At 32.5% G+C, this 15,936-nt stretch overlaps 2 protein-coding genes across 2 annotated transcripts; one reads left to right on the forward strand and one right to left on the reverse strand.

Annotated features, from left to right (window-relative positions):
* Positions 1-216: 216 nt before the first annotated feature.
* Positions 217-3,737, reverse strand: LOC133691173 (auxin-binding protein T85-like). The gene is made up of 5 exons (XM_062111556.1): positions 3,515-3,737; positions 3,200-3,306; positions 2,759-2,962; positions 1,465-1,532; positions 217-539 (listed from the first exon to the last, which is right to left on the reverse strand). The coding sequence occupies exons 1-5, from the start codon at positions 3,612-3,614 to the stop codon at positions 434-436; spliced, it is 585 nt and encodes a 194-aa protein (XP_061967540.1). The 5' UTR covers positions 3,615-3,737; the 3' UTR covers positions 217-433.
* An 8,413-nt stretch (positions 3,738-12,150) lies between these two features.
* On the forward strand, positions 12,151-13,416 carry LOC133691746 (uncharacterized). Its single transcript, XM_062112348.1, has 2 exons — positions 12,151-12,823; positions 13,377-13,416. The coding sequence occupies exons 1-2, from the start codon at positions 12,153-12,155 to the stop codon at positions 13,414-13,416; spliced, it is 711 nt and encodes a 236-aa protein (XP_061968332.1). The 5' UTR covers positions 12,151-12,152.
* The last annotated feature ends 2,520 nt before the right edge of the window (positions 13,417-15,936 follow it).

Here is a 15,936-nt window from a genome sequence, read left to right on the forward strand (position 1 = left end):
ATCTTTATATTCCTCAAATAACAAATTTTATAATACCAAAATTTTATAATATCAAAAAACACATCCATAATGCCAGCACACGGTATATAGCGGGAACAACAGCTAGTGGTTATTTTAATTTAATTGGACAGCATATTTTCAATTACCCCAAGAAATTACTATTTCTCAATCATATGGAAACAAAAGCCTTTGCTGCATGATAACATGGAAACCGTATAGCAGAATGAAAAACATCAAAATCCACATTCCAGTCAGGAGTACATTTAAAAGTTCCCAAATATATACAACTTCTGAAATTCTCAGCTGATGTTGCAAAATAGGTAAATCACTTTAACGCTCCTGAATTTCAAGACAACTTCCATATCAATATTTATCAGTCCACGATAAGAAAAGTCCATGGTGTGTGTTAGCATATATGCACAAGGAGTAGATATCAAAGTTCATCTTTTGGAGGTTCTAGGAGGCATTGCTCATCCCAGTAATAGGGAAACTTCAACTTTGCTGCAGTATGTGGCATGAACCAGTCCTCATAAATGAACCTGGAAACAAGAAATTGTTGAGCAAGAGAAAAACCAAAACGGGGACAAAAGAAGGACCAGTGTAAAATTTATTTACTTATTTCGGAATACTGCAAATGAGAATTGATTCCAAAGCCAGACATATTATACGCTGAGGAAATAACACATACCACCTGATTGGTATCATGGATAGAAGAAAAAAAAAGTGGAAAAGAAAATTTTGAGATTTATCTAGATGAAACTTTTAGGGCAAACATAATGTATGGTACAATAAGCTTGACAAGATTGAAAAATCACAGTTTTTTTAGATTTGGATTCTGAGAAGTGTGTGTGTGTGTTTGTTGGTATTGTAAGAAAAGGATGTTTCTTTCAGAATAATAAGCCAAAAGAACTGCAACATCAGGCTGGAATGACACCTCTTCCATGAACGTGGAAATAACTTTCAAAAGGTGTGACATTTTAGAACCAAGGATCAAATATCAAAGCCAAATGTAGAAGGGAGCAGTAATATCATGCAATAGTAGGATGACCCGGGTCTTTTTTTCAAATGACACAATCAGAAGAGGTGTGACATTTTAGAACCAAGGATCAAATATCAAAGCCAAATGTAGAAGGGAGCAGTAATATCATGCAATAGTAGGATGACCCGGGTCTTTTTTTCAAATGACACAATCAGAAGCACTGACAGCAGAAATACAAAAGCAGCTAGAACTATTCTGGATCATCAAACTCAATAGCTGAGGATGGAGATTCTTGGGCATCATAAAAGTTAAAGGTGTCTATAATGATACTATAATGCAAATGGTTGAACAAACAAATATTTGTGAAGATCACATAGAAGCTTGTCGCCTGGTATTTGAACAAGCAGTCCAAAAAAAGATATAAATTGCAGCACATTGCTTGTAAACATTTAAGTTTAAGGAATGGAAGAAAAGCATTTGCATACACTTTAACTGGTGGGCGAGATATTATGACAAGCATTTGCAAATCCTCATGTTCATTGGTATTCCAGACCTGCAGTGAAAAAAGAAAACAATCATGTCACAGATAATTGCAAAACAGCAGAAGATAAAATAATTTCAATATATTGACAAGCAGACTTAAGCGAGACCTGAAAAGATTCACATTATGTAAGCTAGGACCAAGAGCATTTGACCTATATTGGTGTTTGGAACAGCAGAGATAAATTGCAACCAAATACTTATGCCAAGGAATTTGCAAACAGCTAAGTGCAGCTGAATTATATTTATTTCCTTTCAGCACCATTCCACTGAATATTTTCAAACTATCAAATGTCCTGAGCATATTGTACTTCACTAGTCTACATGTACACATGCTATAAGAGAAATAGTCACAATTGAAAGAGGAAGACATGGAAAACAAAATGACAACTTCCAGAAAAAGCTAATTGCATACAAATATAGAAACGAACAAGTATTGGCCTATAATAATATTACATAGCTTTTATTTTTTACTTTGGTGGCCATTTGAGTTCTTTCTAGGATTCAGATATCTGTTTCTAAGTGTCTAGATAATAATTTGCCAGAAAACTCAAAGTGCAAGTGATGGCTTCTGCGGAAATATGTTTCTTTAGATGTCAGAACTCCAAAGGAAGCCAAAAAAATTCAGCATTTGTATCTTCAGTTTGATCTGACCAGCATTTTACTTGGTTTTCTTGCATGATTTTACCTCTTCAATCAAAACCAAAATTACTTTTATGGAAATATTACCAATCTCCCTGTTTAACCTTGCCTACGCAATACTTGAGCAATGCATCACACTAGTCAATTGAATTTCATTTAACCATTACAATTTGATATGAAAGGCAGCATTCAATCCCTAGGTTCGCAAGATAGAGTCAGTTATCCAAATATTTAAAGATAATCCTCTAATCAGTTTTTTGGTTGCACACACAAGCTCAAAAGCTTGAGGTTCTCATTTCCGAACTGGAAGTGGATTAGAATTAGAACCAGTTTCTTTTTCATTTTTATTTTTTTCATATTTCAAAGTGCATCTTGCAGCATTTGGAGGTGAGATTTTGTAATCCATTACAACAATACTTGTAACTAAATGTATTGAACCAATTGAAAAAAAAAAATAGTAATGGACATTGCTATGTTTCTTTTTCCAGATTAACAAGTTTCTTCCTCCTAATTCATCTAAAGTGCAGATTCTTAGAACACCAAATACCCTAAGAAGTTCATATCCTATCAGAAAACAATTTATGTAGAAAGGTTCACCTGGTGAACATCATTGACAGGAATATGAAATGTACTATTGGCAAACACAAAATATTCTTGAGGCTTTCCAGGATACTTCTCGTGTGAACTTGATGCAAGATAGAGAGTTCCACTTCCCTTGAGGACAACAAATATTTCTTCACAAGAATGCCTGTGGATTGGAGTGCGCGAGCCTGGAGAAAATGTTTGAAGCCATACCTCTACCTACAAAGCCCATAAAATGTGTTGAATAAGTGTTAAGAACCCAAAATTGTATTCTATAGCTTCTGTACAAGAGACAAAAATCCTTTTCCTTTTGACTAGTTCCCATTTGAAAAGAGAGTATATTTTTTCTTCTCACACAGATGGCCAATTTCCAATTATCCAAATAGTAACAGTAAATAATCAAAACACCAGAAACATTAAAAGTCTACGAAATGCAAGCAGCGCAGCGCAGCATACCTCTTTCAATCCATGCATGGCAGAACCAGCAAGAGTGATATGAGACAAACCTCCCCTTCCATAGTTATCCTGTGGAAGCTCACTGATATTCCTCACAAGTGGCAACCCTGTATTAAAAAAACCACAGCTTCATTCATTAATTATTTTATTTTATTTTAAAAACCATTCCAACTTGCTTTTGATTTGATAAAAACAACTTTTTGAAACCCTAATAAGATGAAAATTAATTAATTATTATTGCAATCTATAAATAATAGTAATAATAATAATATCCGTGAGGTGAAGCAGGAAAAAAAAAAAGAAGAAAGAAAAGACCTTTGATAGAACAACAGGAAGAAGCTGTAGTGGTTGGGAGAGGAAGAAGCAAACTTAAAATGTAAAAAATGAGCACAAGCACACCGCTCATCCTCCTCATCTTCTTCTTCTATTTCTTCTGCTGCTGCTGACAGATATAATTGGCTGGTGGTGGTAGTGGATCTGGAAGGTGGAAGTTTCTTTTCTTTTTCTTACGATGCGGAATGGATTAGAACAGCTTTATGTTGTGTCTGTGGGTATTTATGGTACGGTTGTTTTTGTATTTTAAAAGTTTTTTTTAATTTATTTTTTTTATTTTTTATTTTAAATTAATATTTTATGTATTTTCATATCATTTTAATGTATTAATATCAAAAATAATTTTAATAAAATAATAAAAAATAATTTTAATACATTTCTAAATAAAAAATATTTTAAAAAACAACTGTTACAACATTTTCAACCACCTTTTATTTCTGCAAGTTTTATTGATGATTAGAGCATTTTCTGGAATGAAGTATTTTTATTTTAAAATATTTTTTTATTTAAATATATATTAAAATAATTTTAAAAAAAATATTTTTTAATCTATTAAAATAATTTAAAATTATTAAAAAATAATTTTAAATAAAAATATATAAATTTTAAATTACACTACCAAACATCCCTAGACTTGTTGTATTATTAATTGCTAATGTTTAATGACATTTTTGTTTCGGCACAATCAATGAAGTGAAAAGGAGAGAACAAGATTTATTTGGAATTATTAAATTAATTAGGATAAATAGAATTTTTTTTAATTTGAAGTACAATAAAATAATTTAATTGTTCTTAAAAGTAAAAAGATTTAAAGTAGCATCCATAGATTTTTTAGTTATTTTACTTTTTTCAAAACAATACAATGACTGAAGTGTAAAAGCAAATTTTATTAAAGTATCTTTCAGAAATATTTTTGTATTTTCATTATGTTTTTTTTATTATAATCAAGTATATTGAGGGGCAATATAATATTTTGATAAATATAAATATTATTAAAAAAAAAACAAGTGGTTGTGAAGTGTATTGTTTTATCAGCACGTAAATAATGCTCACACACTTTAAGCGACGCATGTGGCTAATAACTAGCTTTCAAGACCATGTTGGAATTTCCTTGATGGCTCAATCATGCCTGGGTGAGTGTGGGAAATGGACCTCCAATTGACCCTAGCTGTCTTTTTTTTTCTCTTTCTCATCTTTAAAACCCTCTAATTTTTCAAACTAGCTCTTGAATTTGGTTTTCCTTTTAATTTGGTTTATATTTTTTTGATTACTATTTTTTTATTTGAAATAATTTATAAAATTAAAATTTTTTTCTTTCAATTTCATCCTTCTTTAATTTCTCATCTATTATATTTGGTCGTCATTTTTTTTATTACTATTTTTTTTATCATTTTCTTATTTTATTTTGTTTTTCAATTTCATCCCTTGTTGTTTTATTTCCTTTAATTTTTATCAAATTTGATCCTTATTATTTTGATTGCTATTTATTATGTTTTTTAGTTTTTGATGATTGGGAATTTTGATTCATGATTTTTACAAGTTTGCCCTTTATATATAACTTGGTCTTATGAATCAAGTCTCGAGTTTCAAAAATTAGCCCGATTTGACTTTGATTTTTCTTGGTTCTATATTTTTTTTTAAAAAAAAGAAAAATTCAATTTCATCTTCGATATTAGATTATTGGGCCTTCAACTTTGTGATTTTTGTCGCTTTCTTTTTTATAGGGTTATCTTAATCTCATATCCTAGGTCGTGAGTTAGTTGAGTTAACCCCGGTTGACTCGAGTTTTTATAATTGATTTTATTTTCATTTTCACCTTTTATTTTTTAGTTTGCTTGAGAGTTGACCTTCATTGTTATTCGTTTTTTTTTCTACAGGGTTATCTCAACTTCATAAGTAACCTGTGAGTTTAGCATGTTAACTAAAATTAGATTTTTTATTTTTTTAAAATTAATTTTTTTTCAATTCATCCTTTTTATTTGCTGGTAATTAAGCTTTGAACTTTTTTTTATTTTTCTCTTTATGAGGTTATCCTCATTTAATTTTTGTTTTGTTATCAAATAAGATTGTTGAAACCTTTTAAGAATATTTAAAAGGATATATTTTCATAATAATATAAACATTTATTTATTTTTATTAGTCATTGTCATTTTTTCTTTTTCTTTTTTATTTTTATTAGATTTTTTTATAATTATATTATTAAATTAATTGAGCTTATTAAATTTATTCAAGTCAATGACCTGAATCCCAATTTTATTTTATTTTTGCTTCTTTAAAATCACTATTATTATTTAAGTATTCTTTTTTTACATTAAAAGTTTTTTGACCCGGCCGCGTAGTGCAGACCACCAATTTAGTTGTTTCTAATTCTCACTCCTTCCCATTAACATGATCCTTCTTTTCTAAGTTGTTTTTATTTTTAATATCTATAATTCATGATATTCTTAACATTGTAAGTCAATTATGAATTTATAGTGAACATTTATTTTCACTAAAATTACTACTAAATCAACAACATGTTATTTACATAAATGTATTTTATGATTCTATCAATATAGAAATAACACTAAATCATTTTTTTAAAAAAATAAAAATATCCAAGCATTGCTAATATGTTTTCAAGAAGAAAAAAAAATTAACCATGTAGAGATTGATCCAATGTGACTCGAATAACTTGGCAAATCAAAAGGTAACTTGGACAACCGAATAAAAAAACATAGTTTGACTGAAAAACATTCAAGATAATATTTTTTTAAAAAAGTATTTAGACGACAACATATTAAATTGATTCGGGTCAACACAAGTTAACATATAAAATCTATGACCTAGGACATTAAGACCGTGATAACTTCATAAAAACCAAATCAAAAAATATATTAAAGCTCAAGTTTCGAACAACTCAATATTAAAAAATAAAATTAAAAAAATTAATTAAAAAAATGAAATTACCTAAGTCAATCAATCAAATCATGAGATCGGGATAACATATTAGAAAACAAATCAAAATAAATTATGAATTTGAATTCTCAATCAATTCAATATTGAAGAATGAAATTGAAAAACAAAATCAATTAAAAAAATAAAAAAACTGAGTCAGCTGGGTTTAATCCGCCAAATCTTTGACTTAAGTCATGAAACTGAGATAACCTTATAAAAATCAAACCAAAATAAATTATGAAGTTTTAATTCTCAATCAACTCAAAAAATAAAGGATAAAATTGAAAAGAAAATTCAATTGCAATAAAAGACCTAGAAAAACACTAGTTAATTAGGTCAACTCACAAAACTCGTGACTTGGATTAGGAGATTGAAATAACCTTAAAGAAAACAAACTGAAATAAATTATGAAACTCAATCTTCAATAAATCTAATAATAAAGGATGAAATTAAAAAAGAAAACAAAATACTATTCCAATAAATAGTACTTTGTGAGGAGGGGAATAATGATTTCTCTTTCTCGATTAGTTCTTATTATTTTTATTATAAAATAAAGGAATAATAAAGATTAATAATAATAACCAGCCAGCTTGAAGAAATATTTGTAATTTGATCCACCAAGAACTTTACCTTGAAGAACCAAAGTTATATGCATTGATCACCCCCACCCTATGCCTATAACGAGACACAAATAAGAAATATAAATCATAACGAAGTGGATTAATCCATTAAAGAGTTTGTAAGTACAATAAAAAACTTAGTATGAGAATCACTCAACCACATAATGAGAAAAAGATACACATTATGCGGCAACCTGAGATAAAAATTCATCAACTCTATAAAAATCCTTACATAAGAGTGGACGGTGCATCGTTCATTCAATATAGTTAAAATGAATAATTAGGCCAACAATTGGCCTAATTACCTTTATACAAAATTTAAGTTATTTAAATAATATAGTTACAATGGTTTTTTGGATATCATTCCTGTAACGACCTGAAATTTTCATGTAACATCCCATTATTGATTCTTTGGTTTACCAAATTTACAGCAAAGTTTCCCCTATAATTCATATATTTTCTCAGTTTTTTTCTTATCCTTCTAGGCAATACAATATCTAATAACTCTATTACATACATGTAGTAGTTGATTGTGCATCAAAAGTATCATTAAGTCTCTTATTTTACATATGTATTTATTGTTTTTATTTGGGTTTTTTATAATAATTGATGTGCTTTTTAGTAATGAAGTTTCTTTTAATGTTTCGATAGGTTTTTGGAGCTTAAATGAATTATTTCAGAAAATTTAACGTCGGAATTCGGAACAAAGAATTAAAGAGAAATTTAGTTGAAGATTGAAGCAAATCTTGGTTCAAATAAGTGCTCCAAATTTGCCCCAAAAATCAATTCTATTCCAATTCTAGAAAAGAATATCATATGATCTATTTCAAGCCCAAACTTGCCTTATGTTGTGTGCAAACTTCAACCATCAAACACTCAAGGTTTCAATGTCAATCTTAGCCCAAATAAAAGGTACATTTGTATCCTTATTTGATGCTTAAATTCAACCCCAAAGCAGCCCCAAAATCAGCCCCAAATCAGCCCCAAATCAGCCCAAACACAATCCATGATCCTACATGTCCACACAATAAATAACATTTGATTTATTTGGGTAATTCATTGATCCAAGAGGGCAAGCACATGGATGGAAAGCTGGAGGGGACATTGTGACATTATTTTGGGTCAAAAGAAGAAAGAGACAACTCATAAAGGAGGAAGAAAAACGTGCACCAAAGTGTTCTCCAAGCTGGTCTGGTTTGATTTTCCAGAACATCTTTCGGTGTTTTGTCCATAACTTTTGACTCAGATGTCCAAATGAGCTGTTCTTTAATGATCTGGAAAGCTAACAGAATGGCCTATAAATATGTCTCTAATAGCCATCTCCAGAGGAGGCTTCTAAGAGGGTTGAATTGCTGTTCAAAGTTAGAGTCAGATTTGTGTCTGAATTTTTACTGCAATTGTGTTGTGTTCTTCTTTATAGATTTCGGTTCTTTAGATTGTAAAACTTATTATTTTAGTTTGATTTAAGTTATTTCATATTTATTAAAGTGTTATTACATATAATCATGGTTGGCTAATCTCCTTCTTGGATCTAAATCAAGGATGATGGTGGTTGAGGTGAGTTCTTTAAGATATGAATGAATCTTAATGTCTATCTTTTCATTTTCTTCATGAATGTTTATTATTGCAAAGAAATTTTAGAAATCATTTAGGTAATGTTATAATCTTGAATTTTTATGCACAAACCTTAGTTTTGGTATAGAGATTGCTTGATTCAATGTCTTACTTAATATGAAAGTACTTGTTCATTCTTAAACAATAATCAATCTTCATCTTTTTAAACTTCATTGTAATATCTTCCAATCTAATATCACCATCGTTGATATTAGGTTGAGTTATCTTATATATGTTGAAGGAATCACCAATACATCACCATTAAAATTGATTTGGACCAAGACTTACTTTTTCTTGTCATTTAAAATCTATTTACACTTTTTCATCTTTGAAAACAAATCCATCAATTATTTTCAACCAAGTTATTGTTAATTTAATTTCTCTTGAGTTTTTTTGTTACCTAGCTTAATTTCCAGATCTAGCTCTCTGTGGATATGACCTCGATCTTACCGAGTTAATTGCTACATCGCACACTCGTGCACTTGCGAGTTAAAACAAGCCGAACATAAAAAGCGGTCAAGCAATTTTGGCGCCGTTGCCGGGGAGCTAGCAAGCAAAGGTAACAAATTTATATTTGAGTATTGGAAAACAAAAAAAAAAACATATAAATAAAAAATCAAATGGCTGGTTTCACCGCCTAGAAAAAAAATACCTCAACTTTTCGGATATTGGACTGTGGACTGGACTATTAATTGTTCGATTTTGGTTGGTTCAACCATTTTTCTTTTATTGTCTATTCTAATTAGTTTCTAATATTTATTGTTTATATTATAAGGCTGGTTTTACCGCCTTTTGTTCATTTTATTTTATTTTGTTGTTTATTGTTGTTATTTTTCTTATATTTATTGTTTGAAGTGTTTGGCCGGTATTACCGCCTTTTTATTCATGCTTGTTATAATTATCTTTTAATGTTTATTGTTGTTATTTTTCTTATATTTATTGTCTGAAGTGCTTGGCCGGTATTACCGCCTTTTTATTCATGCTTGTTATAATTATCTTTTAATGTTTATTGTTGTTAATATTGCTTATTAGTTGGAGAATTTCTTAATTTGTTGTATTTTTATTTTTGAGCTATTACTTTATCTTTTACGTTTCATTTACTTTTATTTGCAATCTTCTTTTTCCTTTTCTTTTTCTTTGTTGTTCCTTTCCCTTCGTATTCATATAATTGTTATATTTTTTTTTTTATCATGGCTAATGTGGAAGATGTAGAGGGTGAAGGGAGTGTTCAAGGTAATGGACCTCCACAATTCAATGATCAACCTAATTTTCGAACTCTTAGAGAGTATCTTCACCCGGCTAGACAAAGTACACCTTCATGTATTATCTTACCTCTTAACCAACAAGCTTTCAATTTGAAACCGGGCATGATTCAACTTCTTCCCACATTTCACGGTATGGATTCTGAAAATCCATACATACATATTAAGGACTTTGAAGAGGTATGTAATACTTTTATTGATAGAACATGCACCGAGGAAACCATTCGGCTTAAATTGTTCCCATTCTCTCTAAAGGATAAAGCCAAGCTTTGGCTAAACTCCTTGCGTCCTAGGTCTATAGGTACATGGAGAGAAATGCAAGCTGAATTTTTGAAAAAATACTTCCCCACTCATAGGACGGCAGCCTTACAACGTCAAATGATGAATTTTTCTTGTAGTCCAAATGAGTCATTTCACCAAGCTTGGGAAAGGTTCAAAGACTTGTTAAATGCATGCCCTCACCATGGTTTTGAGATGTGGAGGTTAGTGAGTTTCTTCTACGACTCTCTTACCGCAGATTTTAAAAAGCTAGTGTCAACCATGTGTAATGGTGAGTTTTATGACAAAGAACCAAGTGAAGCCTTTGATTTCTTTGATCAATTGGCTGAAAACACAAAGCAATGGGAGACTTCTCTCCCACTTCATGTTGAGTCTAGAAACACCATTTCTCATTCAAGTGGGAAGTTCCAATTGAAAGAGACTGATGACCTCAATGCTAGATTAGCCTCATTGGCTAGGAAAGTAGAGTCTCTTGAGATTAAAAAAGTGCATGTCATGAGTGAACAACAAGAGGAAAGTTGTGTTGTTTGTGAGAGCAAAGGGCATAGGACAATTGAGTGTCCTACCATTCCAGCCTTCAAGGAAGTGCTATATGGCCAAACTTCTGATTCAAGTAATGTTAGAAAGCCATTTTCAAACCAAGTAGGCAATCCCTACTCTGAGACCTACAATCCTGGATGGAGGAACCACCCAAATTTTGGATGGAGAAATGAGGGCTCTTCAGTACCTCAAACATTTCAACCTCCACCCCAACCATTTCATACTCCCACACATAACACATACCAACCACCTCATAAGAGATCCCTAGAGGATACTCTTCAACAATTCATGCAAACACAAGGAGGAATCAACAACCAAGCTTACAAATTTCAAGACCAGACCAATAGGACCTTAGATGACATTCGAAGTCAACTAACCAAGTTGACTCAATCACTAAGCATTCAAGAGAAGGGAAAGATTCCAGCTCAACCAATGCCAAATCCTAGAGGTCAGGTACACATGAATGAATCCTCATCTAGTGAACCTTCAAACCATGAACAAGTCCAAGCCATCACTACCCTTAGAAGTGGAAAGATTGTTGACAAAGCTATAGGTTTTAAGATTCCTAGAGGTATTGTGGAGGAGAAATCTAAGGAAAGTGAAGAGGAAAATCAAAACACAAGTGACAAATGAGAGCTTGAGTGACAAAGAAGGTGAGATAAATGAGAAAGAGATGAGTGAGAAAGGAGATGATTCAAGAAAAATTGGAGTCAAAGTGAGTGATTTAGAATTTGTTCCTAGAGCACCATTTCCACAAAGGTCAGGGAAACCTAAACATGATCTTATGAACTCGGAAATCTATGAATTGTTCAAACAAGTGAAAGTCAACATTCCACTCCTTGATGCAATTAAACAAGTCCCCTCTATGCAAAGTTCCTCAAGGACTTATGCACAGTCAAAAGGAGATTGAATGTGAAAGAAAGAGCCTTTCTAACTGAACATGCTAGTGCCATCATCTAGTTTAAGACCCCTCCCAAATACAAAGATCCTGTTTGTCCTACCATTTCATGCATTATTGGAAATCATAAGATAGACCAAGCTTTGTTGGATTTAGGAGCAAGTGTGAATTTAATACCCTACACTATTTACGAACAATTAGGTTTAGGAGAAATCAAGCCTACTCGAATCACCCTTCAATTAGCTGATAGGTCAATCAAGATTCCTAGGGGTATTGTTGAGGATGTGTTGGTCCAAGTAGATAAATTCTACTTTCCTGTTGATTTTGTAGTGTTGAACACCGCACCTATTCAAAGTTCTAATGCTCCCATCCCAGTCATCTTAGGTAGACCTTTCCTAGCTACATCCAATGCTTTAATCAACTGTAGGAATGGGGTGATGAAATTGTCTTTTGGAAATATGACTGTGGAGATGAACATATTCAATGTCTCCAAACAAATTGGTGAACATGAGGACATTAGAGAGGTGGATTTGATCCAAACAGTTTGTCAAGAACACTTTGAGAGAGAATGGATAAAGGATCCATTGGAGAGAACTTTAATTCATGATGAAAGATTTTATTTTTTGGAATGTGTTGATGAGGAAGTAAGAGAGCTCGAGACTTATCTAGATCCAATGCCTCTTATGTCAATAGGTCAATGGACCCCATCGTTTGAGCCTTTGATTTCACCCCAAGTGAAAGCTGAGGCATCTCTTGTCCAACCTTATAAACCAGAAAGGAAGCCTTTACCGAGTGATCTTAAGTATGCATTTCTAGGGGAAGATGAATCATATCCTATTGTGATTTCATCAAAACTTAGCATAGAGCAGGAACAAGAACTTTTGAGAGTGGTGAGAAAACACAAAAAAGCAATTGGGTGGACTATTACTGACTTGAAAGAAATTAGCCCTCTTTTATGTACACATAGAATCTATCTTGAAGAAGAGGCTAAAACTGTGAGGCAAATGCAAAGACGATTGAACCCAAACATGAAGGAAGTAGTAAGATGTGAAGTGCTTAAGCTACTTGATGCAGGTATCATTTACCCCATTGCAAACTCAAAATGGGTTAGTCCAACCCAAGTTGTCCCAAAAAAATCTGGAGTCACAGTAGTGAAAAATATAAATAATGAGCTAGTACCAACTAGAATCCAAACTGGATGGCGTATGTGCATTGATTATCGTAAGTTGAACATGGTGACTAGGAAGGACCATTTTCCACTTCCATTTTTAGACCAAGTGCTTGAAAGAGTAGCCGGAAGAGCTTTCTATTGTTTTCTTGATGGATACTCAGGTTACAACCAAATTGAGATTTCTTTAGAAGACCAAGAAAAAACCACTTTCACTTGTCCTTTTGGTACCTATGCTTATAGAAGAATGCCTTTTGGCTTGTGTAATGCACCAGCCACTTTTCAAAGGTGTATGATGAGTATCTTTAGTGACATGGTGGAAAATTTTTTGGAAGTTTTCATGGATGATTTTTCAGTTTATGGGGATTCTTATGAGTTGTGTCTAATGCATTTAGAAAAAGTTCTTGAAAGGTGTGAAGAGAGCAATCTTGTACTCAATTGGGAGAAGTGTCATTTTATGGTGACACATGGCATTGTCTTAGGTCACATTGTCTCTTCAAAAGGGATAGAGGTAGATAAGTCAAAGGTTGAAGTCATTCAAAAATTATCTACCCCTAGGACTGTGAAAGATGTGAGATCCTTTTTAGGACACGCTGGTTTTTACCGAAGATTCATTCATTCTTTTAGTACCATTGCCAAACCATTGTGTAACTTGTTGTCACAAGATGTTCAATTTGATTGGACATCAAAATGTCAAGAAGCTTTTGAAAAGCTTAAAGGGTTGTTGACCACTGCACCAATCATGCAAGCTCCTGATTGGTCTTTACCATTTGAACTGATGTGTGATGCTAGTGATTTTGCGGTAGGGGCTGTTTTAGGACAAAGAAAAGATAAGAAGCCTCATGTCATTTATTATGCTAGCAAGACTTTGAATGATGCTCAATTGAATTACACTACAACTGAAAAAGAACTTTTAGCTGTAGTATTTGCATTGGACAAGTTTAGGTCTTATTTGGTTGGATCTCTTGTTATTGTTTTCACTGATCATGCAGCATTGAAATACTTGCTCACAAAACAAGATGCCAAGCCACGTTTGATTCGATGGATCCTCTTACTCCAAGAGTTTAACCTTGAAATTCGAGATAAAAAGGGAGTAGAGAATGTAGTGGCTGATCATTTTTCCCGTCTTTCAAGCTATGAGACCACAATTGATGAATCTCCAATAAATGAATTCTTTGCTGATGAAAATTTATTTTGTGCAGGTACTGTTTCCTACATTGGCTCTCCATAGTATGCTGACATAGCAAATTACCTAGCCACAAGTCAGATTCCTTCTCATTGGTCTAAACTTGACAAACAAAAATTCTTGCGCAACGTGCGTACCTTTTTTTGGGATGACCCCTACCTATTTAAATACTGCCCTGACCAAATTGTTAGGCGGTGCATCCCTGATCATGAAATTCCAAGTGTAATTAATTTTTGTCATGCATTAGCCTGTGGTGGGCATTTCTCTTCAAAGAAAACCACTGCCAAGATCTTGCAGTGTGGTTTTTATTGGCCCACCATGTTCAAAGATGTCCATGCCTTCTGTGTTGCATGTGACCGATGCCAACGACTAGGTAACCTTACTAGGCGTAACATGATGCCCCTAAACCCCATTCTTGTTTTGGAAATATTTGATTGTTGGGGGATTGATTTCATGGGACCTTTTCCAAGTTCATTTGGTTACCAATTCATCCTTGTAGCTGTTGATTATGTGTCTAAATGGGTGGAGGCCATTGCATCTCGAACCAATGACCATCGAGTTGTGGTCAAATTCTTGAAAGAAAACATTTTCTCTCGTTTTGGCATGCCTCGGGCTATGATTAGTGATGGTGGTAAGCATTTTTGTAACAAGCCCGTTGGGATTTTGATGAGAAAATATGGTGTAATTCACAAGGTCAGTACCCCCTATCATCCACAAACTAGTGGCCACGCTGAGTTGGCAAATAGGGAGATCAAGAACATTCTAGAGAAAACAGTCAATCCAAACCGTAAAGATTTGTCCCTACGACTAGTTGATGCTTTGTGGGCATATCGCACTGCTTACAAGACCTCTTTAGGAATGTCTCCTTATAGACTAGTTTATGGAAAGCCTTGTCATCTCTCTGTTGAGATTGAGCACCGTGCATATTGGGCCATCCGGCAATTCAATGATGATGAAAACGAGGTTGGCAAAAATAGAAAGCTTCAATTGGATGAATTAGATGAACTGAGAAATGATGCATTTGAAAATGCAAAAATTTCAAAACATAAGATGAAAACCTTGCATGATAAACATATTCTTAGAAAATCCTTTCATGTTGGTCAAAAGGTTCTCTTGTATAATTCACGATTACATCTTTTTCCTGGGAAGTTGAGGACAAAATGGATTGGTCCATTTGTGATTAAATCCATATCTGAGCATGGTGCATTTGAGGTAGAAAATCCTAAGAATGGAAATGTTTTCAAAGTAAATGGTCATCGATTGAAACCTTATCTTGAAAACTTTGTGGCTGAAGTTGAGACATTGGATCTTGAAGATCCAATACCATTGTGGTATCAGAAGTAATGAGTTTTTATTTTTATTTTTTCATTTTTATTTTTATTTTTTTCTCTTTCTTCCATCTCTTATATTTTCTTGTTCATGCATTAGGGACAATGCATTATTTTAAGTTGGGGGGGAGGGGTGTGAGGTTCTTTATTTTCAAAAAAAAAAACATCAATGTTTTCTTTTAGTTGTGATATGCAGGTAAAAAAAAAATCAAGCAAGAAGTCAGCTCATGTCCATTTCAATCAGACATTCATCCTTGAGAACAAAAGGGGAGTAACAGTTTTCTAATCTTTATACTTTTCTTCTCTTTCTTTTTTACATTGAGGATAATAAAAAACTTAATTTTAGATATTTGATTATGTTGAATGCTTGAGATATCCATGCTTGTTAAAAAAAAAAAAAACTTGCATTCGTATGTGAATGAGACTTGTTTAGGATCAATATTACATTTTTGGATTCATTATTGTGTTGAACATTGCATGCTTTAATTTGGGATAGATAATATCTTATAAAGCAAGATATAACATACTTTTTTCTTAAGATTATTGAAGTACATCTTTTCTTGTAAAAGTTG

Source organism: Populus nigra, chromosome 4, assembly GCF_951802175.1.
Source record: "Populus nigra chromosome 4, ddPopNigr1.1, whole genome shotgun sequence".
NCBI classification, from domain to species: domain Eukaryota; kingdom Viridiplantae; phylum Streptophyta; class Magnoliopsida; order Malpighiales; family Salicaceae; genus Populus; species Populus nigra.